Raw genomic sequence first — 25946 nt, 5'->3', positions numbered from 1 at the left:
TTGTTTCAATTTCTTTAAAAAAATGACCAAATTTGGCAGTGTTCTCTCTGCTCCGTGCTCCGGTATATTCCACTGAGTGAGAACATTGTGGGGGGTGAGAGAGGCGTGGGTTGTCGGACATAGCAACAGTAGTTAAAGAAACCCGCTAACAGCTACAAAGGCCGAATCCATTGGAAACAGTCGGAGTAACCATTGTCCCAACACCCAGCCATCACCAATCCTGCTAGCACAGTTAACATCGCTGACCATGAACATCATCGTCCCTGACCAGTGCCGTCAGTGATCCCCACCTTGCAGTATGATTCCTTAACTTACTATTTGTAATATATATTCAGTGTCACGTTTGGCTATGTATCAGATTTAGGTTTTCATGTCACAGTTATGTTCCTGGTTTTGTCATGTGATTTTCTGATTTCATCATGTGATACTGTAACGTACCCCTTTTGTGTTATGTTATGTCTCTTTGCATCGTTTGTCAAGCCTGTTCTGTTCATAGTTATGCCATGTTTTAGTTTGGTTTGTATTGTGTTTCAATAAACTGCACATCATGGGTTCGCATTAAACTTATACCTTCAGTGAAGTAGTGTTAGTGAAGCTGTCATAAAGCCAAAACAATCTCTGTTGCTTTTACTGTTATCACTGTAAAGATGACTTGACTTGTTACTTTCAGTCATATAATCGTTATATAGAATGGCAGTATGGTACACATTTAACATGATTCCTTATTGCTGGCTCCTCAAAACTCAAGACCTGCATTATTGCTGATGCTCCATTACATACGGTAGCAGTCCTGGGGGTATTCCAGAAATTAGGTTATGTGACATACATACCTGACTTAGTTAAGGTTAAGTAAGTCGATAACCGTAACTATCGGATCCAAAAACGGAGGTAAATATCAGGGTATGTACGTAGCCACAGCAAATTGCTCTCTGAACATAACACAACTGCTCTCTGCAGGGCCTGTAGGGCCAGAGAAAGATTCCTATAGGGGATGAGGTGAGGTCTGGGAGAATTTGGCTCGCAGGAACCTAACGTCAGGTCATGCTTTCCCAGGGACCTGTCACCCACCGCGTTGTGGTCAGATTGCGCCAGCCTCTGAGAGAGAATGTCCTTCTTCAGGGGAATCTGCCATCAGTGTGAGGACCGGTTGGGCCAGTATGGTGCGACCATTAGGACTTGTATTAAAAACTTTTAGTATTAATTATTAAAATATTCTAAAACATTTCAGGAAATAAAGAGATGGAAAAAAGAATGGTAAACGTCATAGGTCTATTGTTATTATAAACTTAAAGTAATCATTTGAAGTATTTGCAAATATATTAATATGCACACATCCACTCTTTATCGTACATGTCTCTTAATTTATTGTCTTGTTGCTATTCATATTTGGGCTAGTTTGGGCTATTTTGTTAGGTCTTTTTGATTAGCTATTTTTGATCGTGGTGGTTCTGTTACACTGACTGACCTGGCAACCCTTGGTGTCACTGCACAAAGCCAAAATACATTAGATTGCCCCCTACAGGTTAATCTACAAAAACTCACTCTACAACAGAAGGACTTTGAAATACTTGTGCTCCAGTACCTCTTCATGCAGCAGAAATATGTTGCATTGCGTTGCATCCTTTTCACAGTCTAGGTTGCATCCCCCTCTCGACTCTATCTCTTATTTGTGCGCCATTACTCCAGTCCTCCAGGAGTCGCAGATCATCACCGAGAGTGCGTGCGAGGAAGAGGCAGGCAGGAAGAGGGAGACGCAGCACTGGAGCACCGCGTTGAGCTGCTGGACATAATCAAACATGTCAATATTTACACCTACAAACCAGATCAGGCTAACAAATGTTGCCATCGTCAGGATGAAGAAAGGAGGGAAACGATTTGAAATAGCCTGTTATAAAAACAAAGTGATGAGCTGGAGATCTGGAGCGTGAGTCTGTTATGAAAAACTCATACGATTTTTTTTTTTATATTGTGTTTATTTTGTGATTATAGCTATTATAACAGTGTTTAAGTCTTACATTACTGATATATCAATATTGTAAAGACTTGTATTGCGTACTTTTGATTGTTTTTGTATAGATAGATAGATAGAAATAGCTTTTAAAGAGTGCTCACACTATGGTACCAACAGTACCAACACTTACTAACTAGCGCCAGTTGGTTTACATGTTTTTTTCCAGTCTGTTTCACGGGTTCTCGCAGTACTCTGCAGTGCGCAGCACGCGCTTATCGTGTTTTCAGAAATGACGCATTTGCAGTGCGCGGCTGTTTACTACAAACACAACATTCATTCTTTATTTTTATTTCAAATCCAAACGTGTCTTTTTCACTGTACATTTATACAATCTTTCATATACATATTTACTTTTAAAGAAGGACACCAGGTGTGTTTAAAAACAATAACTAATAGATGCAAGTTACCATACGTTCCCAAGTTGATCTTTGCTTACATGAAGTATTGCACATTTTTATTTTATTTTTATATTACAAGTTTTATGAAATTTTATGTTTAAATATGCACTATTTTGCTACATTTATTGAACAAAAATCTGAACATTCGAACATCCCACAGGTTAAAAAAGTATTACTTTTTTTAGGGCTGTCAAATGATTAATCGCGTCCAAAATAAAAGTTTGTGTTTACAGAATATGGGTGCACTGTGTATAATTATTATATATATATATATATATATATATATATATATAAAATACACAAACATGTTTGTATATATTTAAGAAATATTTTCATGTATATACTGTATATAGATTTAAATATAATTTATATTATATATATAAATAATATTTTTTTCTTAAATACCGGTATACATGCATGTGTGTGTGTGTGTGTGTATATATATATATATATATATATATATATATATATATAATAATTATACACAGTGCACCAACATATATTATGCAAACACAAACTCTTATTTCTAAAAGGGTTTTACAGAAGATATTTTGGACATCACTTTGCATCACTCCAAAATCTGAAAATAATGCCAACAACCAGAAAAAAAAAAGAATTGAAATTGTTTTAGTAATAAAACGTTTATATCAAATTATATATGAACTAACGCCTTTTGTAAAATACGGCTTCAGAATATAGACAGCAATAAAACTGTAATTGTAATTAATTGTAAAATTGTTATAGAATTGTAAAAAAACTAAAAATCAAATACAGAAATATAATTACAATACAGTAGAATAAAAAACTTAGTAATAATTATGTCCTGAATTCTTCACTGGCAAATGTTAAACCCTCAAGCTGTATGGGTTTTTTTTTGTTTTGTAAGTGTAAGTGAACAGTTTTTTTCTGGTTTGTAAGTGTAAGTGAACACAGCAGGCGCATTACATTACAAACAGCCTTTTTCTATTTGAAAAGCTATATAGTAATATATATTTGTTTTATTTTAATGACTACTTATGATGCAGTTAATTGATAGCAGTTTTATCAACCCACAAACTCCCAGTTGGGAAACGCGATTTGTAACGTTATTTGATGGAATTTCATGATCACTCATGACATTAATGTAATGCACAAATCAACTGTGCCTCCAGGGAGAAAGACCTCGATGAAGTCCTGCAGACAAACACAGTGTTTGTGAATGTGTCTAAGGGTCAAGTGGCGAAGAAAGAGGACCTGTCAAATGCTTTCGGCACAGATGACTTGACAGAAATATGCAAACAGGTGAATCAGAAGACGATTGTTTTTATCGTTATAATCAGTTGACACGTTTTCTACGAATCCTTAACTGTTTCTACATAAATGGCTTTTATTTTCAGATTTTATCCAAAGGAGAACTGCAGGTGTCAGATCGGGAGCGGCAGAGTCAGCTGGAACAGATGTTTCGTGATATTGCAACTATTGTGGCAGAAAAATGTGTGAATCCTGAGACCAAACGGCCCTACACAGTCAGCCTCATAGAGAGAGCGATGAAGGACATCCACTTCTCCGTCAAGGCGAACAAAAGCACTAAACAGCAGGTCAGTAGACCTTGATCATGTGACGATCTGTGAACTGATCATTGAAGAGGCCACTAACATCAAATCATGCTTGTTTGTGACGTTTGACGGCAGGGCTTGACATTAACTTTTACTCACCAGCTTTCCAAAGTTACTAACCACTCAGCATTCATGAGGATGACCTGACTTGACTTGAAACCCATTTTCAAAAGTTTGCGTTTTTCAGGCCCCCAAAATGCCGTTTCTGTGTAGATGAACGGCCAAAATACTTAAAAAGTTTTAAATGTTGAGACATTGATGATGCTGAAGGTCAGTGCCGCCCCCTCCCCAGGCTCTCGAGGTCATCAAGCAGCTGAAGGAGTCCATTCAGATCCAGAGAGCTCACATGCGGCTGCGCTTCGTCCTGCCAGCCAAGGACGGGAAGAGACTGAAAGAAAAGCTCAGACCCTTAATAAAGGCAGTGGAGGAAGAGGACTTCCATGATCAGCTGGAAATGGTACGAGTCTTTCGTTCATTACGCTTTATATACTGGATGTCAAGGACGTAAACCGATATCATTGGTCTATAAACGAGGGATATGCCAGCATGATCAATTAATAGACTGGTTATCCAACAACAGACTAGTTGAAAAGTGAGTTTAGTGAGTGAGTTTAATATGTTTAGCAGTGGTGCGTTAAACGAAATGTAATTTTGAAATAACAGAAATGTGATTTTTAGAGTCAATGTAGTATTTTTCTGCAGTCTGTTCTCTCTTTTTAAGATGTGCTAGTGTACTTGCTTCCGGCTGTCAGTCAGAACAAGTGTCAGGCTTTTATAAAATGGCTTAAGTAAAAAACAAGCATATCACGACAAAGAGACCAAAACTACCAATGCCCGGGAACATTTCACTGTTCTCTGTACCAATTCTAATACATTAGCAAAAACTCTGGGAATAGTTCATCATTAACTATTTTAAAATAAATAAAAAATTAAATTAAATGCAACACTTTACTATGAGGTTTCATTAGTTAAAATTAGGTTGCTACTTTAGTTTTGAATTAACAATAAACAACACTTTTCCAGTATTTATTAATGTTAGTTAAGTGTGATTTCAACATTTACTAAAACATTAAAATCTAAAGTTGTATCGGTTAACGTTAAGTAACACAATGTGAACTAACATGAATGACTTTTTTATTAACTAACAATAATAAAGAAAAGATGAATAAATACTGTAACAAATGTATTGCTCAATGTTAGTTAATACATTAACTAATGTTAACTAATGAACCTTATTGCACCGATAAAATGCTAACAGTCGTTCAGATTATTTTGTTATAATTTGTCATTTATCGTAAGTTTGGATTAATTTGTGTATTTAAATAGAGGTAAATCCAGTAAATGTTCAGTGTACTGAACCGTAAATTGCGTATGAGAAGGACAGAGGACGTGGCCGTCACGACCTCAACAACTACACACTTCACTTTCCTTTAAATTTGTCCATTTCCCACAATTATATGTGAATTAATGTGAGGACTGTTTGTGCTACAATGGAAATGAAGACAGAGTTGGCAGATTTACTGTGGCGTCTAAATATCACATTTTGTTGCCAGCTATTTTGACAATAATGGCTGTATTTTTTGTTATTTTCAGAGGACATTAAGTGTATATACTGCTATACAAGCAGCACATTGTCTACTCTAAATCAATATATCCAAGTTTAATTTCTGTAGTATTGTCCTATGAGAAGATATACTAAAATATTTGCTGAAATGTGAGGGTTGGACTCACTTTTGTGAGATACTATAGAGGGTATGCGTGTGACGTCACCGTCGGCCTGCAGTTCCTCACAGTGAGTGGCAAAAAGACTGAGCGGCTGAATATGTATTCAGTGTCAATGCCCCGAAAAACAAACACAACGCATATAAAGTGGGAAAGAGCTTTGCGATTGACTACAACTAGATTTGACAAAAAATCAGAGGTATATTTTCACAGACTCCTATAGAAAGAGGAGCAAATGGATCGCTGCAATTCACAGAAACAACTGGACTCCAGTCAGCGAAAGGTGGTATGGAAGCTTGTTTCCGCCACTGAATAAAAAAATATAATAAATAATTGTGACTTTTTATCTCACAATTCTGAGTTTATTTCTCAGAATTGCGTGATATAAAGTCGCAATTGCGAGTTGTAAAGTCAGAATTGTGTGTTATAAAGTCAGAATTGCGAGATATAAAGTCAGAATTGCGTGATATAAAGTCAGAATTGTGTGATATAAAGTCAGAATTGCGAGATATAAAGTCAGAATTGTGTGATATAAAGTCGCAATTCTGAGAAAAAAAGACAGAAGTGTGACTTTTTTTCTCACAATTGCGAGTTTACATCTCGCAATTCTGACTTTATAACACAATTGCGAGTTTATATGTCGAAATTCTGACATCTTTTCTCAGAATTGTGAGATATAAACTCGCAATTGCGACTTATTAGGCCAATTCTAAGGGGGGAAAAAAAGACTAACTTTTTCCCCCCCTCAGAATAGTTTAAATCTCGCAATTCTGACTTTATATCATGCATTTCTGACTTTATAACACGCAATTGCGACTTTATATCTCGCAATTCTGACTTTATAACTCGCAATTCTGACTTTATATCTCGCAATTGCGACTTTATATCTCGCAATTCTGACTTTATAACTCGCAATTCTGACTTCATATCTCGCAATTCTGACTTTATATCACGCAATTCTGACTTTATATCTCGCAATTCTGACTTTATATCACGCAATTCTGACTTCATATCTCGCAATTCTGACTTTATATCACGCAATTCTGACTTCATATCTCGCAATTCTGACTTTATATCACGCAATTCTGACTTTATATCTCGCAATTCTGACTTCATATCTCGCAATTCTGACTTTATATCTCGCAATTCTGACTTTATATCACGCAATTCTGACTTCATATCTCGCAATTCTGACTTTATATCACGCAATTCTGACTTTATATCTCGCAATTCTGACTTTATATCTCGCAATTCTGACTTCATATCTCGCAATTCTGACTTTATATCTCGCAATTCTGACTTTATATCACGCAATTCTGACTTTATATCACGCAATTCGGACTCTTTATCTCGCAATTGTGAGAAAAAAAGTCAGAATTGTGAGATAAAAAGTCGCAATTATTTACTTTATTTTTTTATTCAGTGGCGGAAACAAGCTTCCATAGGTGGATTTGTGTTAATATCTTTTCTGAATTTAGCTGTAAAACCATACCCATATATTTTGAATTGTTCAATTAAAAAAAAACTCATCAATTAAATATTTATCATTGCATATTCTGCATTATTGGATGTTTTTTAATAAACACTGGCCAAAAAAAAACAAACTATAAAGTTTTATGGCTGCTCACGCGGCATATCTTTTGCCACTCAGTCAGGCTGAGGTGGGTTGTTCCGGCGGGAAAGTGACGTCAATGCATTCCCTCTCTCTCTCTCTCTCTCTCTCTCTCTATATATATATATATATATATATATATATATATATATATACTGGTATGTGTAATTATGGCATTGTATATTTTCCCCTTTTGTCTGAGCTAAGGTAACTGTGTGTCCTGCCTCCAGGTGTGTCTGATAGATCCAGGCTGCTTCCGTGAGATCGATGAGCTGATCCGCTGTGAGACTAAAGGAAAGGGAACGCTGGAGGTCCTCAGTCTCAAAGATGTGGAGGAAGGAGACGAGAAACTAGAATAACCTCTTCATCTTCACCTGCTTCAACACATTAAACTATTGCCCATTCATTTAACACACAGAGCCTTTTTAATTGAGTTCTCTTTTGCAACTGAAACAGGCTTTATTAACAATTCTAAATTGGTGAATATTTAAAATTATGTTCCCAAAAAGACAACATTTAGCATGTTTGCAATAATTTATTTTCTGTGAAAATTTGAATTGTTATAGTAATAAGAGAAATTTTAATAATATACAATAAAGCATTGTCACCTAGTGCTTGTGTTATCATTTTAATGTGCTCATTTGGTGCCAGAGAATATAGTTCTTATAGTTTATTAGTTAGCTGGTTTTATAATTGAATGATGTAAGAAAAATATATGAAATTAATTCAAATCAAAATCACTTTGAGGCTGCTTAATTGGATCACTTAAGGGCCATTCCACCGAATGGGTGGAATAAACTTTATTTTTGATCTTTTTCAACATTGATTCTAATACTACACATATTTAACTATTCAAAATGTGTATCGGTCAATCTCAGGCAACTTTTTTTTATTTTATTTTTTACAAGGTTTAAACAGAATATGGACGCATGTTTTCTCAATCATGTTACCGAAAATCACGTGTCATTTAAAAAGCAAGTTTAGAGTTTAGTTTGTTTTCCCCACAAGAAAGTGTTTATTTTAAAGAAATTGTTGGTTATATGTTCAAAAAAATTATATTTGTGCCAATAAAACCACTATTAAAGGTTCTCTAAGCGATGTGGGGCCAAAACATTTTTTGTCACATACATCAAACGTCTCCTCACTATCGGCTAGCTGCCTGTCCAATAAACAGACTGTAAAAAAACGCGGTCTCTGTAGACACCACAGGCTCCACAAACGCCAACAAAAACAATCATGTCTCACCCGTCCCGGACCACGAAACCTAACAAACAGTGTTCCAGCCAATCACTGGCAAGAAGTATTTGAGGGTGGGTCTGGGGGGTTAGTGCGCGTGCACATGAAGGGGGTGTGTGTGTGAAGGAGATAGAAGCATCAGAGGGAAGTTTGAAAAATGGCCGACACACGACCAAAGAGACATCGTTCTGAAGAACAAATGAAAAAGAAGGAGTCGGATAAAGAACATGCGAAGTTCCGAATTTACATCGGTAGCAAAGCTTTTTAACGATGACGAGAACTCCGGCGGCAGAAGGTCTTCCAGTCCGACATTCAGGTTGCTCTGTTTTTGCTGGACAGGTGGGTAACGTTAAATTGTTTTTTTCTTCTAAACTGACGCTTATGTTCGCCAAACCCACACAAGGATATAATTAGCTAGACATGGACGTTCACAATTATTTCAGGAAGCACGGAAGGGAGGGGGAGGAGATGAGATGCAGAGGAGGGAGGGTCTAGCTAGCCTCCGATTTGTTTGAAAATATTCCGAACGTCAACACCCAGGATCGCTTAGCGAACCTTTAAAGCAAAGGGTATTTTGATAAAAAAAAAAAAACGTCTCAGTTACGGATGTAACCCTCGTTCCCTGAGTAGGGAACGGAGACGTTACGTCAGAAGTGACGGAGAATGGGGGTTTCGCATGAAAGCCAATCCTCTTCGAGTATTTAACAACGAGCCAATGGCATGAAAATGCCTTGGGGCTGCGGAATTTGCATAGCGTATCTCCACCCCATTCAGTGGGTATAAAAGGAGGAAGTGAACGCAACCGCAGTATGTCTTCGCTGAGGAGCCAAGACTGAACTCCGGCGTCTACCCAGCGATACAGCTGAAGTGGCAGGGAGACGTAACGTCTCTGTTCCCTACTCAGGGAACGAGGGTTACATCCTTAACCGAGACGTTCCCTTTCGTAGTCACTTCGAGTTACGTCAGAAGTGACGGAGAATGGGGGTCAGTGCCATCACGCCATCTTCAAGCTGTCTTCCAGTGCCCTGCGAAAGTCTGGACCCCTGCACCTTACCTTTTTTTTTTTTTTTTTCAGGGATCCCACTTTGACACAGGATTACCAAGGTACACTGGGAAACATATCCTGGGAGGGACATGCTACCAGATGCCTACCGAAGGAGGACTTACAAATACACATATGGCCGCATAGGAACGCATATGGAGATCACTGGAGCACCAACCGCAGGTGGCTACTAGAATTTAACTCCAGGGGTGGCAGATGGCTTGCCAAGGGAAGACACATGCTCAGAGAGGCTTACAGTGGATAATACACATGAGACAGTTACCATAGGGAACCGTGCACATGGAGGCACCTAGCCGGCATCCAGAGCAACAGCAGTGGTGCCCGCATCGTCGGTGCTGGAGGACTCAAGGCTTCAACGGAAGACACTGAGGAAATATCGCACTTATCCAATCCGAGGAGTGGAATGGCGAGCAAGCGAAGACACCTAAGCGGGTCCAGTACTGGCGGAAGCGAGTACGTGAGAGGACACCGGCTCAATTCGCAGATTATAGAATCTGGCGAAGGTGTTTGGTGTCGCCCAGCCTGCAGCTCTGCAGATGTCTGTTAGCGAGGCGCCATGCGCTAGAGCCCAAGAGGAGGCCACACTCCGAGTGGAATTGGCCCTCACACCAAGGGGGCACGGACAGCCTTGCTGCTGATAAGACAAAGCAATGGCGTCCACTATCCAGTGAGACAGCCGTTGCTTTGAGAGAGCCCTTCCCTTCTGGCTCCCTCCATTACAGACAAAGAGCTGGTCTGAGGTCCTGAAACACCACGTTCTGTCAACGTAGGTGCGGAGAGCACGTACCGGACAGAGCAGTGGCAAGGCTGGGTCTGCCTCCTCCAGGGGCAGCGCTTGCAGGTTCACCACCTGGTCCCGGAAGGGAGTGGTGGGAACCTTGGGCACGTATCCAGGCCGGGGTCTCGCTCCCCTCAGGAACCTGATGACCAGGTCGTGCTTCCCTAAGGACTTACCTTCTACTGCTTCATGAGAGGCAGCAATGGCCGCGATGTAAACCTTAAGGGTGGAGGGCGACAGCCTGCGCTCCAACCCTTCTTGCAGGAAGGAAAGCACAACACCGATCGAACATCTCCGGGGGTCTTCTCCGCGAGAAGAGCACCAGCTGACGAAGAGGTTCCACTTCAACGCATAAAGGTGTCTCGTGGACGACGCTCTAGCGGAAGTGATGATTGCCGCCACCGCAGGTGGCAGCGAACTCAAACCTGCCTCGTCCCGTCCAGGAGCCACACGTGGAGTCTCCAGAGCTCGGGACGAGGGTGCCACAGAGTGCCCCGTCTCTGAGTGAGTAGATCTTGTCTCAGAGGAATAGGCCAAGGAGGTGCTATCGCGAGGAGCATGAGTTCGGAGAACCACGTCTTGGTGGGCCAATAGGGGGCTACCAACAAGACCTGCTCCTCGTCCTGCTTGATCTTGCACAACACCCGTGCAAGGAGGCTCACTGGGGGAAACGCATACTTGCGTGGGCCCCGCGGCCAGCTCTGCGCCAGTGCATCTGTGCCGAGCGTACCCTCGGTCAGGGAATAAAACTGGGCGCAGTGGGATGAGTCCCGGGAGGCGAACAGATCTATCTGTGCCTCCCCGAACTGGTCCCAAATCAGCTGGACCGTCTGGGGATGGAGTCGCCATTCGCCGGAGATAGGGCGGACCTGTGACAGCTCGTCGGCTGCCAGGTTTCGGTCTCCTAGAATGTATACTGCACGAAGGGACCTCAGGTGCTTCTGACTCCATAACAAGAGGTGGCGGGCGAGCTGCGACAACCGGCGTGAGCGTAGACCACCCTGGTGGTTGATGTACGCTACTGCAGTGGTGTTGTCTGAGTGGACAAGTACATGTTGACCCCTGAGCAGCGCTCGAAAGCGGTGCAGGGCCAGGCGTACTGCCAGCAGCTCGAGGCAATTGATGTGCATGAGGCGCTGGGGTCCTGTCCAGGAACCCGCGGCTGCATGCCCATTGCACATGGCACCCCAACCCGTGGTAGATGCATCCGTGGAGACAACGAGATGCCTGGAAACTCGCTGAAGAGGGACACCGGTCTGTAAAAAGCTGAGGTTCGACCACGGGAAGAAGGTTCGGCGGCATGCTGGAGTCACTGGAACTCGGAGCGAGCCGCGATGCCATGCCCGCCTCGGGACTCGATCGCGAAGCCACAGCCGAAGCGGTCTCATATGAAGCAAACCGAGCGGCGTTGCCGCGGCTGCGGATGCCATATGCCCCAGGAGCCTCTGAAACAGTTTCAGTGGAACCGCACTCTTGCCCTCGAACTGTCGAAGACAAGTCAGCAGTGAGTGCGCGCGCTCGCGAGCTGCGCGGACATGGCGACCGAGTCTATCTCCATGCCGAGAAAAGAGATCCTCTGCACAGGGCAAAGTTTGCTCTTTTCCCGGTTGACCCGAAGGCCCAGACGGGCTAGGTGCCGGAGCACCAGGTCTCTGTGTTTGCAAACCTGTTCTCGAGAGTGTGCCAGTATCAGCCAGTCGTCGAGATAGTTCAGGATGCGAACCCCGTGTTCGCGAAGGGGAACAAGGGCTGCCTCGACAATCTTCGTGAAGACGCGAGGGGACAGAGCTAACCCGAATGGGAGAACCGTGTACTGATATGCCTGGCCCTCGAAAGCAAACCGAAGAAACGGTCTGTGTCGAGGCAAAATGGAGACATGAAAGTACGCGTCCTTCAGGTCGATCGCAGCAAACCAATCCTGAGGCCGAACGCATTCGAAAATGCGTTTGGCTGTGAGCATTTTGAACGGTAGTCGATGAAGAGCACGGTTCAAAATGCGCAGATCCAGGATCGGTCGTAACCCACCGGTCTTCTTGGGGACAATGAAGTAGGGGCTGTAAAACCCGGACCTCATCTCGGCTGGAGGGACCGTCTCGATTGCACCCTTCGCCAGCAGGGTCGCAATCTCCGCTCTCATGACCGGGGCATTGCCACCGACCATCGTGAAGCGAACTCCCCTGAAACGGGGAGGAGACCGTGCGAACTGAATCGCATAGCCGAATCTGATCGTTCTGATGACCCAGCGGGACAGCCCAGGAAGCTCTTGCCAAGCTTCCAGGAAGTGTACCAGCAGGGTCATGCGAACCACAGACGTCCCCCCGGAGGGGCAGCGAGGCGGGTCGACTGGCATGCGCGCAGGAGTTACCCCGCCCGGATGCACAGTGGAAGCCCGCTCCCCGACAGAAGAGACCAGGGAAGGACCAGCGTTCCACGGGGGTCTGTTCTGCCGGAGGTCTGGCGATAGAGGGGGAAGGGAGTGGCGTAGTCGGGGGACGACACACGCTCCCTTCCGCACCCTCAGAGACAGAGAGGAATGAGTGGTCTGACGCACTGGGACGTCGAGCGCACTCATTCCAGTCTGTGTGCTCAGTGATGAATTCAAGTCTTTCTTTAACCAACTCAGGGTACTGCCCACCCGTGGGTGAGCAGCGGGGAGCTGAGAACAAAAGATTCTCCCCCGGTGGAGGGCCTGCTACCGCCTCCTGGGAAAAACTCGCCTTCATCACTGAGCAGCCCGTCTCAGGAACGTCGCTTTGCCTGGCGTTTAGCGGGGCGTGCGGCCTGAGGGGGCTGTGACGCCTGCCTGCGGCCTCCTCCGCGCCGCGGCCCGGGTGAAGGCTGCTGCTGGGGCCGGGCGGGAGGGAGGGGAGCCGCAGGGGGCGTCCTCGGCAGCGAGCAGGGGGAGGCGTCTGCACCGACGGCTGGGTGGAGGCAGCAGCTGGCCGTCGGGGCAGAGTATGTTTGATCGCCTCCGTCTGCTTCTGGGCAGTCGAGAACTGCTGGGCAAAGTCCTCGACTGCACCGCCGAAAAGGCTAACCTGGGATAGCGAGACGTCGAGCAGACGAGTCCGCTCGGCATCCCGTGTATCTGCCAGGTTAAGCCAGAGATGGCGCTCCTGGACCACGCTAGTGGCCATCACCTGACCAACGGAGCGAGCAGCCACCTTCGTTGCCCGGAGAGCAAGGTCTGTGGCCGTCGCAGTTCGTTAAATGCCGTTAGATCAGTCCCGCCCTCGTGCATATCTCTGAGCAGTTTGGCTTGGAAGACCTGCAAAGTGCTCATCGCATGCAGGGCGGTGGCCGCCTGTCCCGCCGCTCTATAGGAACGCGCCGCCATAGCAGACGAGAACCTACAGGCTTTGGATGGGTGCTTAGGAGGACCACGGGAGGAGGCGCTCTGTGGACACAGCTGCATCGCAACAGAGCGCTCCAACGGGGGCATCCCAGTGTACCCACGGGCGGCCCCACCATCGAGGGGAGGAAAGGCGGGGGAGGCTAGATCGCGCTCTCGGGAGGACAAAGGAGCCTTCCAAGAGCGCGTCAGCTCCGCATGCAGCTCGGGGAAAAAAGGTATTGGGGTCGGCTGTGGCCTTGCGGCGGCAGCCTTGCCCAAAAACCAATTATCCATCCGTGAGAGATCGGGGCAGGGCGGAGGGTTCCACTCTAACCCGATACTCACGGCGGCCCGAGATAGCATGGCCGTTAACTCGGGATCAGACACGGGCAACGCTGGCACTCCCGAGGGAGGCAACGCAGCCGCATCCTCATCTCCCGAGGAATCCAGCCGCTTGTGATGCCGCGATCGACATCGCATCATCATCTGGAGCGCCGAACGAAACAGACGGTACCTGCAAAGAGGTAGACGGCTGATTCGAACTGGCGCTCGCTGGCTCTACCACTGGAGCGGGGGGTGTGGCCCGAGGAACTAGCGTCGGGGCTTTGTTACACACTGTCACCGTCAAATCACCCTGGCCGTGAGTCGAAGAGCTTCTCGTGGAAGAAGCAGATCGAGTAGCGGGGACGGGGACTCTCACTTTTGTCAGATCATTGAGTCTAGATCTCAGTGTAGAGATGCTCATGTTCCCACAGAAGGAACATGAGTCATCCACGGACGCTGCTGCAGCATGCTGAATGCCCAGGCATACAGAGCAGCGATCGTGACCATCAGAAGACGACATGAATCGACCGCACCCAGAAGAACACGGGCGAACCATCTTTAAAAAGACATGCCACGTGCAGCTCTTTCAATGAGAGGAGGAAATTCACTCTTTCAGCGCTGAGGCGACCAGGGAGAAGCGCAAAGTCTGGCAGACCACTGCTCAGATCGCAGGCAATGCAGAGTCTCGCTGGGTACCGCCGTCACACCAACACTGAAGAGGACGCTCGTCTCGAAGAGTCTTGAACAGTGAGAATGGCTTTAGGAGTGATAAGGTCTCTTGGCTCCGAAGCGAAAACATACTGCGGTTGCGTTCACTTCCTCCTTTTATACCCACTGAATGCCATTGGCTCGTTGGTAAATACTCGAAGAGGATTGGCTTTCATGCGAAACCCCCATTCTCCGTCACTTCTGACGTAACTCTAAGTGACTACGAAAGGGAACACAAAGGCATTTTTTCATTTTAAAGTCGACGAAGCCTCAAGCTTATACTTTTTAAAAAAAAATTAATTCATTAAATAATTGTATAAATCATGGGCCAAATAAAACTGATAAAAATAGTGGTTTAATTTAATTTTTTTTAGAAAAGAAAAAAACAGTAACAGGACTGAAAGTAACAGGATTGAGTTTTTAAGCAAAAAGTTATCAAATATACAGTATGGCATATGGCCACCTGATGGCCACATAGCATTGATGCTAATAGCGTGAGGACACTGAGCCATTTCTAGTACCTTACCAAAAGTTAATATTTTTAAAATAAAAAAAAATAAATCTAAGAAAAAGTTTAGGTAACAGGACTGTATGTTGAGATTGACCTTCTCATTCATAATTACAATTTCATCAATAATACAGAAATGAAAATGAGAGGAATTTTTTAGTCTCTGTGTCGTTTTTATTAATGTTTTTAATTATATGTTTTAAATTTGTAGTTAGCTTGACATTTTAAAATGTATTTTAGAGTTAAAGCTGCAATACCTAAGATTTAGATGCCGCTAGAGGGCGCTACATTCAAAACAACAACAACGGCTTTGCTTGATGACGACGTGGAGGAACGCGGAATGATGGGAACTGTTGTTTTCAACTCCACCGTGGATAAATCAGTCAGACGGGAATCGAAAATTAGTTGTCATGGATGAGGTAAAGTTCGATTTCTATAAACGTTGCGTTTAATGACATGCTTGTTTTTCATTAAACTGAAATAACCGCAAGAAAAGTCAGGTTTAAAAGTAAATTAGTTACTGTACGAGTCACTGGACGAAGCTATGGTGGAGAGGGTTTGAAGGGGCAGGTCTCTTGCAAGGAGTTGACGTGGCTGGTCCTCCTTGGTAACTTTATAAAAATAAAAAATCAATTTAATGTAATGTCGTGTAAGTATTCAACCACAGCTACAGTTTCACAAAATTAACGTTAAGGGGGTCTTTAATCTTACTTAACCATGAAGTGAAGTGCCCTTGATGATGCATGAACTGTGTGTTAAGCAGAGAGACTGTACATCTCATTTCTGCTGGCCTTCAGTGACATTTACAGTACATTCACGACAGAAAGTTTCCTTCATGGCTCCTTTCATCCTCATGTGTGGGCGGACCAGGAGAAGCAGCATTACTGAGTGTGTCCATGACCGCTCAATGTTGGAAACTGCCCTTTCTCCAGGTGTGTCTTCCTGAGCTCAGTCCCCCAGATTTGTGCCATCTTCTGCGGTCTGCCATCGCAAGTCTCCAGCTGAGCAGCACCAGTCGAGGTTAACTGGACGAGTTGCACACACACTTCAGACGCAGCTTTCCCCACAGCGCAGCGTCTCGTTCCCCACTCAGGGAACAATGGTTCGATTCGGAAACTCGTTTTCGCCAATTTCATTTTTAAAAAAATGTAAAGGATATATATAGAGAGAAATCTTTTGTAACATTATAAATGTCTTCACTGTCGCTTTTAATCAATTTAATGCATCCTTGATGAATAAAAATAGTTTTTTCCTCTCACTGAAAATGTTAAAATGGTATTATTGTTTCCACAAATAATGTTCATCAGTGTCATGCATTAAAAATGGACACAAACAGTCATATATCATATTTTAATATATAAAAAAACATTTTACATTTTAATTATTCTTATTTACAATTTACAACAGTACACAAAGTAACAGTAAAACATTATCAATCATAAAAAAACGTATAAAATAGCACATTTGCGTTTGTAAAATGAGTGAGCTGGGAATGTTAGAAGGGCTTTACATTCAGGGACTAGAGATGTGTGCGCATACAGAGAATGAAACATGACAATCAGACTGCTAACAGTATTCAGATATCAGTGATGATGTAAAAAATGACAAGAGAAAGCCCTATAAAATATTTCGAACACGAGATTTGCTTAGTTAATTAAGGTCACTGTTTTCTAAAAGCAGGTTCTAGAATAAAAAGGCATATTTGATGCGATGCATGTACTTGTTGAGATGGTATTGGCGAGTTTATGCAGGGGTGTGTGTGTGTAATGCAAAAAAAAAAAAAAAAAACAGTCATATGCTTCATCCACAATACTAGAATGCTTTTCCTTTTTGTCTTTTCTTTTTCATTAAAATCACAAACTCTGTTAATCCCTCTAGTCATAAAAACCCGGCAGCCATTTTGGAGAAAACCGTTTCCGAAGCTCACTAGCAGCTCAGATGGCATTGTGTCGTTCGGGTCCTGGTTGTCTTGTGAACTGAATCTTTGAAAGGCAGAAAAAACATGCAATCAACATACAGAGTAACTGCTTACAAGCGAAGAACGGGATAAATGAGCTAAACATCACATTTTTAATGTCGGCAGTGCTCGAAATCACAGACCAAAACAAAACCAGACATGAGTGCACATTAACTGGCTGTTGCATTGTTTTTCGGAGAAACAAACAAGTGTGTGGGAACTTAGCGGGAAAAGATTTGTTCATTTTGATAAACGAGTCACAAACGTGCATCACAGAACAGAGCAAGGCGAGCATTTGTGCTTATAAAACTTAAACTTTGTTATTTATTTTTTAAATGAGCGATCATTTCGCTTGATAAGACCCTTATTCATCATCTGGAATCGTTTAAAGCCCTTTGAACAGTTTGCAGTTTGCACTGAAAGTGTCTTTTGGACCTTGAACCGTTTGGTTCCCATTGAAGTCCATTATATGGAGAAAAATCCTGGAATGTTTTCATCAAAAACCTTCATTTCTTTTCGACTGAAGAAAGAAATACATGGACATCTTGGATGACATGGGGGTGAGTAAATTATCAGCATAAGTTTTTTCAAAAGTGAACTACTCCTTTGACACTAAACTGCCAATGATGTATCAGCCACTGGGAGACCACATACGCTTGTCATCCACAGGACTGTATTAAGAGAATGCCAGTAAATATAAAGATTTGTAAAAGTATTTGTCCAAAAAGAAGAGCGGGGGCAGAAACATTTATAACGTAACCATCCTTTTCCGTCTCATTCTAGCGTTTAATGTTGAGGAGCACTGTGTGTGTGTGTGTGTGTGCGCTGACCTGCTCATTCATGATGGCGGAGAGCTCAGTCAGCATGTCTTTATAGTGAGCTTTCATCTCCTCCTGATACTCCAGCTGGTCTTCTTTTATGAGACGCTCGTTCACTTTCAGGGCCTGCCCACATGCGTCCGCAAACTGCCTGAGCGACGAGAAACAGCCAATCAAACCACACCTTTGTGCTCATTTATACCTATATCCTTATGTCCTAGTCTTATTGTAAGTCACTTAAAAAAACAACAAGCAAGCGCACAGAGAGATTTACACTCTTCATAAGAGAGCGCAGCATATAGGAAGCCCACTGTTTTTATAAATCCTCGACGGGGTGGAACAATGAGTAAAGAAGTACCTGAAGATTTCTTTCAGGAGCTTGACTTGGTTGTCTGGGTATTTCTTGGCATTCTTCTCCTCAAGGAAGGCTCGGGCGTAGGCCATGGGCCCCGCATTCACCTAAAACACACAAACACTTCATGAAATTCATTCTTATTTACAATCTTAGAATAGAATAGCTTGCCAATGTGATTCAAGAGAGAGTTCACCCAAAAATTAAAATCCTGTCCACAATAACAGAATAATAACCTCATAATAACAGAAGTCAATGGATTTCATCAACTGTTGGTTTCCAATATTCTTCAAAATGTCAAAATGTTTTTGGTCCAACAAAAGAAAGAAACTTAGGACAACTTGAGGGTGATTCAATTATGACATTTTTGGTTGGACTAGACCTTTAAAGGGGAAATGAAGCAGTGAATCAAGTTTACATGATTTACAAGATGGATTTCCAATATAATCAACAATTATATAAGGAACATTACAAATGTAAACATTTAGAAGAAAAAAGGAAAAAAACTTTGTATCTTTCGCCGCCAGGGTGCCGCCATTGTGCAGTTGACGTCACGGGGTTGGTTGGCTCAAGTTTAACAGGCTCTAGGCATCGAAAATCGCGACATCAAACTGTGTTTACGCCAGTGTTTTGACCGCGAACGACTAATGTTAGGTACAGATATTAGACAAAAAGACGACGTCTCATGTTATATGTTGACAAACTGCACATAGAAACATTGTTCGCGATGTCTGCCGTCAGATATTCCCGTCTCGTCAATAACATGTAAGTTAGCACGTATTTGTGAAAGGGGACATGAAACGTCCATATTTTCGCACTGGTAGTGCTAGTAACGTTAGCTACAGCCTACATATACTAGGAAAAAGTGTCTCCGCTCTGACATCCTTCAGGGAAAGCATCGCCGCTTCCACACGTCTAACGCCGCCTTCACACTGGCAGTGGAAATCAGCTCCGTAATACGCAATACGCTCCCAACGGACGTCGTACTACACAGTGAAAAGCGTCGGACGCGGGTAGAACAAAAATGGCGGAGAGATTAAAGTTTGATTCTGTCAGTTCTGTATGATCTCTCTGATTAGGGTTATGCTGCGTGAGGAAAGTTGCTCAGGACGTTGACATGTCAGGTCGAATAAAAATGTGATATAGTGGTCAATAGTTCAATATCTACCTTCAATTTAATTGTATTAACTGCCCTTATAAACGTTAGAAAGTCATGAAAATAAAAAATGACATCACAACTTATCGTTATAAAATCAATATTTATTTTATTAAAAGTTAATAATTCAGGTTTGTTTATCAGTACCATAGCAACGGTCAACTTCCGCTGGAATTGTCGGATAGGAACCGTCCGTATAGCTTTTCGCAAGAGTTCGAATTTTTGAACGCATCCGGATGACCAACGGACACGATTTTCTTCGCACCGCACTCGGTCGGACCCGTTTCGGACCCATTCGCATGCGGTCTGTGAATCTCCATAGGAAATGAATGACTTCCGGTCGTTTCGCAGCCGCATCGGAGCTGATTTCAACTGCCAGTGTGAAGGCGGCGTTGAGCCAACCAACCCCGTTACGTCAACTGCACAATGGCGGCGCCCTGGCGGTGAAAGATACAAAGTTTTTTTCTTTTTTTCTTCTAAATGTTTACATTTGTAATGTTTCTTATATAATTGTTGATTATATTGGAAATCCATCTTGTAAACTTGATTCACTGCTTCATTTCCCCTTTAACGTAGAAATCAATCAGAAACAGCAAAATGCGCATTAAACAATTTCAAATTGCACAATGTGGAGAGAACACCGCCTGACATGCGTTTATGATGATCATGCGAGTAATTGAGGATATATATATCGATCCGCCGGTTCACCTTAACACTGACACTGCCCTGTAGTTTGAGCTGCAGGCGGATCATGTCCACCTCCTCCATGTTGCACAGCTGTTTGAGTTCAGACACCTTCCGGCTCATCTCTTCGATCGCCACCTCGATAGGGTTCATCTCAGTGCTCTGCTGCTCCACCACCTCGATGCGCTTCTTCAGGAAGGGCAAACTGGAGCTGGCTGCAGGACACACGGACAGAGGAGAGAGATAATTACTCGCATTCCCATATCAACCTCGACCCGTTGAAGGACACAACGACAGACGTGAAACTGCTCTTTTGATTCTGTCAAATTAATCATATCAAATTGTATTGTTCTTAAACTGACCAAAGTATTTAAAGGGAGAGGGTTACATACAGCATTTATTGCAATTACAGCAGAAGTAACTAATTAAAGTACAGAAAAATTAAGAGTAATCCCTTACTATACTGTTTTTTAAGGGAAAAGTGTTTTGTCGTCTAATTCTGTCAAAAAAAATAAAAAAATAAATAAATAGAAATCATCTATCATACTGTATTGGAAAAATAAGTATCGGCAGTCTTTCTATATTTTATTAAATACAGATTGCACACACTGCAAAAATATATTTTCATACTCGGTATTTTTGTCTTGTTTTCCAGTATAAAAATATTTTTTTTAGTAAAATCAAGACACATTTATTGGAGAATCAAAATTACTTGATTTAGATTTTCTTTTTTACAGAAGTAATTTTGTAGGATAACGCTTAAAACAAGAAACAATATCTGCCATTGGGGAAAAATAAGTAGATTTTTCTGATTTTGGCAGATTTTCCTTTCATATTTCAAGCATAAACTCTTAGTCTTTCAGAGAACAAGACTTATTTTCTAATGCCATTTTGCTTCTCCAGTAAAAGTTTCAAAATAAGAATATAAGAGTGTTTTGATATTTATATTGGAAAACAAGACGAAAATACTGAGCAAGAAAATCTGTTTTTTTTTGTTTTTTTTTGCAGGGCACAATACTTTTTTTTTTTTTTTTTTTAATAATTTAGTTTTTTTTCATGGGAAAATTAGAGAAAAATGCTCCTTAAAATTCCACTGAAATAACTTCCCTATCTAATATCACACAAATCTCTGAGACAGTCCTAGTCTCTGTAAACAGAGTTGAGAGAATTATTAAAAACGGCCTACAGCAACAGTTTTGGTCAAGGAAAATAAAAGGTCTATATATGAAAGTGGTTTCCTTTGGGTTCAACTTTAACCCCTTCAGACCTGAATTATGTTTCAAGTTTCTGAAAAATATAAAAGTACATTTTCCCAGCTCATGAGGCTTCTATAAATGAAAACAAATGAAAAAATTTTTTTTATATGATGGCTTTCATTGTGATTTTTTTTGTCCATTCCAATGGACATCAGGTCAAAACAGGTGTACTTCCGAAAAATGTACCAACATAAAATAAATTAATAAACATAAAATTTGTTGGTCTATACTTTAAGCTTTTTCTCAAGGTCAAAAAAATTCCAGCAGTATACCATTTCAACTATAATTTTGAGGTTTTTGTTTTACAGATTGCACATTGTTTGTAACAAACTAAATATCTTCGAATCAATCAATCTGGTCATTTTCTGTGTGCATCTTTCTTTTTTTGGATCAAAAACTTGAACATTATAACATTACAACTTTAATCATAAGGTTTTTCCTTTATATATTGCACATTTGTTGATTCATAACAAAATAAACCTAGGAATCAATCAATGCATTCATGTTAGAGTCATTTCCGGTGTGCATCCTGTGTTTTCTTGTATTTTTACAGTACTGGCAGGACGGTTGCCAGCAAGTCACTGTATTTCGATTTCCAGTACCTAGTGTAATTCCCTTTACAGTGCACAAGATCAGTAATGCAAACTACAAAATAGTACTTTACTGTATTTTTACTGTATTTCGTAATTTCGCAATTTGATTACTGCTGTAATCAATTATACGGCATTGTACTGTAATATATATTGATACATTACTGCTAAATATTATTGTAATTTTCGAAATAGTTACTAATAATGATAATTTTATATTATAATAATATCATATAGTTATTTGGAAAATATATAGGAAAACAAAATACTATTGAAGTCAATGGCCACTGTCAGCTGTTCGTTACCGACATTCTTTAAAATACCTATTTTGTGTTCAGCAGAATAAAAATGGTATGAAACTCATACAGGTTGGGAACAACATGAGAGTGAGTAAGTGATGACAAATATAATTTGTGGGTGAACTATACCTTTAAAGGGATAGTTCACCCAAAAATTTTAATTACCCCATGATTTAACCTGGCCTCTCACCCTGGCCTCTAGCCATCCTAGGTGTATATTACATTCTCTCAGATGAAAACAATCAGAGTTATATTAAACAATGTTCTGACCCTTCCAAGCTTTATATTGGCTGTTGTTTTTGTTTTGAAAGTCCATAAAAGTGCATCTATCCATGATACAAGTGCATCTAGCCTTCATAAAAGTTCATCTATCCATGATAAAAGTAGATCTATGCATCATAAAAGTGCATCTATCTATAAAAATATATATATTAATATAAAATATTAAAAATATTAATATTTAAGTTGTGCCTTAGATTTAAGTCAAATCCATGCGTTCTTTTGGCCAGAAGTTATTTTACTATATAAAGTTTTAAATATGGATATTTTTCTTACATCTTCATCTTCCTCGTTACTCCACATAAAGTCAACATCTGAGATATTTTCATCAGCTATATGTTCAAGCACTTCAGAACTAAATATTCTGCACATGAAAAAAATTCAAAAATGTATCGGTACTGTGATATTATTTTTTTTTTATAAAAGAAATTTCAATCAGCATTACTGAAAATGTGACTTCAGTAACAGGCTTTCAAACCTACTGTCCATTCTAATGGACAGACACATTTAAAAAAATCCTGATTTAAAATCTGCTATTCTAAAGTCGATTTTTAACTTTAATTAATAAGTTCAATCTTTCTATTTTACATACAAACCATGAAATACTGGAAAAAATATATACAAAATGTAAATATAACTTAGAAAATGTTGCTTGCTTCTGTGTTTGGAGTGAAGTGCTGACATGCTTCTCTTCAATGTAGTGTTTTTTATATATAATTACCACATGCAGAGCTTTTCTGGCATTTGATTGGATGACAAACGTCCAATCTCATGGACTGCAGGCTTTAAACTAGGTGAAATGCTCCAGAAGTTAAAAAAAAGGGGGCTGACATGTGATGTCCATTGTAATGGACACAGGGTCTGAATGGGTTAAAAGGTTGATTTTAAGCGCCTCACTGGTCAGGATGGTTTTTCTTTTGCACTGTTCCTCCACGTCTCCATGTTTTTTTCCAGAAAGAGTGAAGGGCGTCTCAAAGACAAAGCGATTGATGTTGTGATGGTGCTCAAAGTCGGTCTTCTTCTCCAGCTGCTCCTTTTCAGTAAAATAAGGCACTACATAGGTCACTTGAATGTAGGCAAATCTGGGGTCCAGGTCTTTAGGATTCACCTGTGAGAAAAAAAAAATAATGCACATCCTAGTTACTATAAAAGAGATTTCCTACACTGTGAACCCGAATAAGTTGGCAAAACTCAAATAATTTGAGGTAATCGGTTACATCACATTTTTAAGGTAAGAAATTTAACGTTTAAAGGATTAGTTCACTTTTGAAAAAACTTTTGCTGATAATTTACTCACCCCCATGTCATCCAAGATGTCCATGTCTTTCTTTCCTCAGTCGAAAAGAAATGAAGGTTTTTGATGAAAACATTCCAGGATTTTTCTCCTTATAATGGACTTACATGGGAACCGGATGGTTCAAGGTCCAAACGACAGTTAATAACTGTTTCAGATGCAGCTTCAAATGTCTTTAAACGATATCAGACGATGAATAAGGGTCTTATCATTCGAAACGATCGGTTATTTCAAAACTTATTCCAAAAATGTAACTTTTCTAAGGACAAATGCTAGCCTTGCTCTATTCTGTGAGGCGCGTTTGCAACGTCACGTATTACGTAATTACGTTCAAAAGGTCACGGGCGACGTAGCCGAAAGTACAGAGTCAGTGTTTACAAGTTGAACGCATAGGTTGAATGTGCAAACTAACTCAAACACCGTTTACAAAAAAAGGAATTAAAAGGAAAAACAACGATGTCGGACGATTTTGATTCTGTACTTCCAGCTACGTCGCCCGTGACCTTTTGAACGTAATTACGTATTACGTGACGTTACAAACGCGCCTTAGAGAATATAGCAAGGCTAGCATTTGTCCTTATAAAAGTTACATTTTTGGAATAAGCTTTGAAATAACCGATCGTTTCGCATGATAAGACCCTTATTCATCGTCTGGTGTCGTTTAAAGACATTTGAAGCTGCATCTGAAACAGTTATTAACTGTCTTTTGGACCTTGAACCATCCGGTTCCCATTGAAGTCCATTATATGGAGAAAAATCCTGGAATGTTTTCATCAAAAACCTAAATTTCTTTTCGACTGAGGAAAGAAAGACATGGACATCTTGGATGACATGGGGGTGAGTAAATTATCAGCAAAAGTTTTTTCAAAAGTGAACTAATCCTTTAAGTAAGCAGAACTTGCAGATTTTTATTTTGTAATAATACATTTTTATTGCTCTTAGCTTTTAAAATTTGAGTAATCTTATTCACACACAACTTAAAATGATCATGTAATCAACTTAAATATTTTTAGTAGAGGAAACTTGGCTTGCATTAACCAGCTAATTTAAAAATGCTACTTTGCTAATTGGTGACCCAATGCTTTAATAGTACTAACATAGCACTTTATAAATGAATTCAGCAATGGGCTCTATACATGGCGGTATTTCTGGTGAAGGTGTAAGGATGCTCAATAACTTCCGCCGATCGTAGAGTCCAATGCAATACCGAGAATTTATATTGAATTTTATACTCCATGGTTATAATAAAGAAACGTTAGTCAGATAAAACAGATAAAACAGACACCCCTCGTTGTGTTTATGCTTCTTTTTAAAATTATATTAAATAAACATAACTATATATAAAATTACATCTAAACATATGAAAACCGTTTTCCTCGGTTTTCCTCCGCTTTAATCTCCTCAACCGGAAATGGACGAGCATCCTTACGTCAAATGCGGAACTTATGCGTGCATATATCCCATTGAAAATATTAAAACATTCACTGTTCTCAAACCAAGCTCATGCTTCACATGACGCTAACCCCCCAAATACCGGAAACTCTTCTAAACTAGCAAAACAAAACATTAAACACTACTAAATCTCCCACTTAACATTAATCTGCCACAAAACACTTAAAGCAACACCATGGAACTTTTCCTCTTCGTCGCCCTACTGGTTGGAAACGAAATTGTCCATTACCGCTGTCGTAAATAATTTAGCCTACCGTCGCATACACGCTCGTTGTTTATCCAGCACCGGCTTCGGAATGAACAATGTCCGCAGACAAGGTAGAGTATGTTACATGATTTCATGAAAGGATGATGTATTGTGACATCAGAAACGCAGAAAAACGAAATAATGACTATTGTAACGCTTGGCGTAAAGCAGACGAATTTTGTAGTTCTTAACAAAAAGGTAAAAAATGTTACATAGTGTTGCTTAAATTTTAGCATTTACTCTCCCTTTTAAAGCAAAGCATGCTGGGAAATA

General features: G+C 41.1%; 2 protein-coding genes across 6 annotated transcripts in view; one reads left to right on the top strand and one right to left on the bottom strand.

Moving 5' to 3' along the window:
- Positions 1-1650: 1650 nt before the first annotated feature.
- On the top strand, positions 1651-7949 carry sbds (SBDS ribosome maturation factor). Its single transcript, XM_039654869.2, has 5 exons — positions 1651-1924; positions 3561-3690; positions 3786-3986; positions 4297-4461; positions 7569-7949. Exons 1-5 carry the CDS (start codon positions 1797-1799, stop codon positions 7695-7697), a joined length of 753 nt encoding a protein of 250 aa, XP_039510803.1. The 5' UTR covers positions 1651-1796; the 3' UTR covers positions 7698-7949.
- An 8675-nt stretch (positions 7950-16624) lies between these two features.
- Positions 16625-25946, bottom strand: part of dock10 (dedicator of cytokinesis 10) — a 188844-nt gene continuing 179522 nt past the window's right edge. For all 5 annotated transcript variants that reach the window (XM_089120921.1, XM_089120920.1, XM_089120923.1 and 2 more), the window contains 5 exons: positions 23578-23788; positions 20281-20471; positions 18423-18523; positions 18077-18215; positions 16625-17271 (listed from right to left, as the gene is read on the bottom strand). In XM_089120921.1, coding sequence (XP_088977047.1) covers positions 17224-17271; positions 18077-18215; positions 18423-18523; positions 20281-20471; positions 23578-23788 — 690 coding nt within the window. In that variant the 3' untranslated portion in view covers positions 16625-17223. The remainder of the gene's footprint in view (positions 17272-18076; positions 18216-18422; positions 18524-20280; positions 20472-23577; positions 23789-25946) is intronic.

Source organism: Pimephales promelas, chromosome 16 (assembly GCF_988280905.1).
Source record: "Pimephales promelas chromosome 16, fPimPro1.hap1.1, whole genome shotgun sequence".
Classification (NCBI taxonomy): Eukaryota; Metazoa; Chordata; class Actinopteri; order Cypriniformes; family Leuciscidae; genus Pimephales; species Pimephales promelas.
The sequence above is the reverse complement of the archived record's forward strand: the minus strand, read 5'-3'. Positions and strand labels throughout refer to the sequence as shown.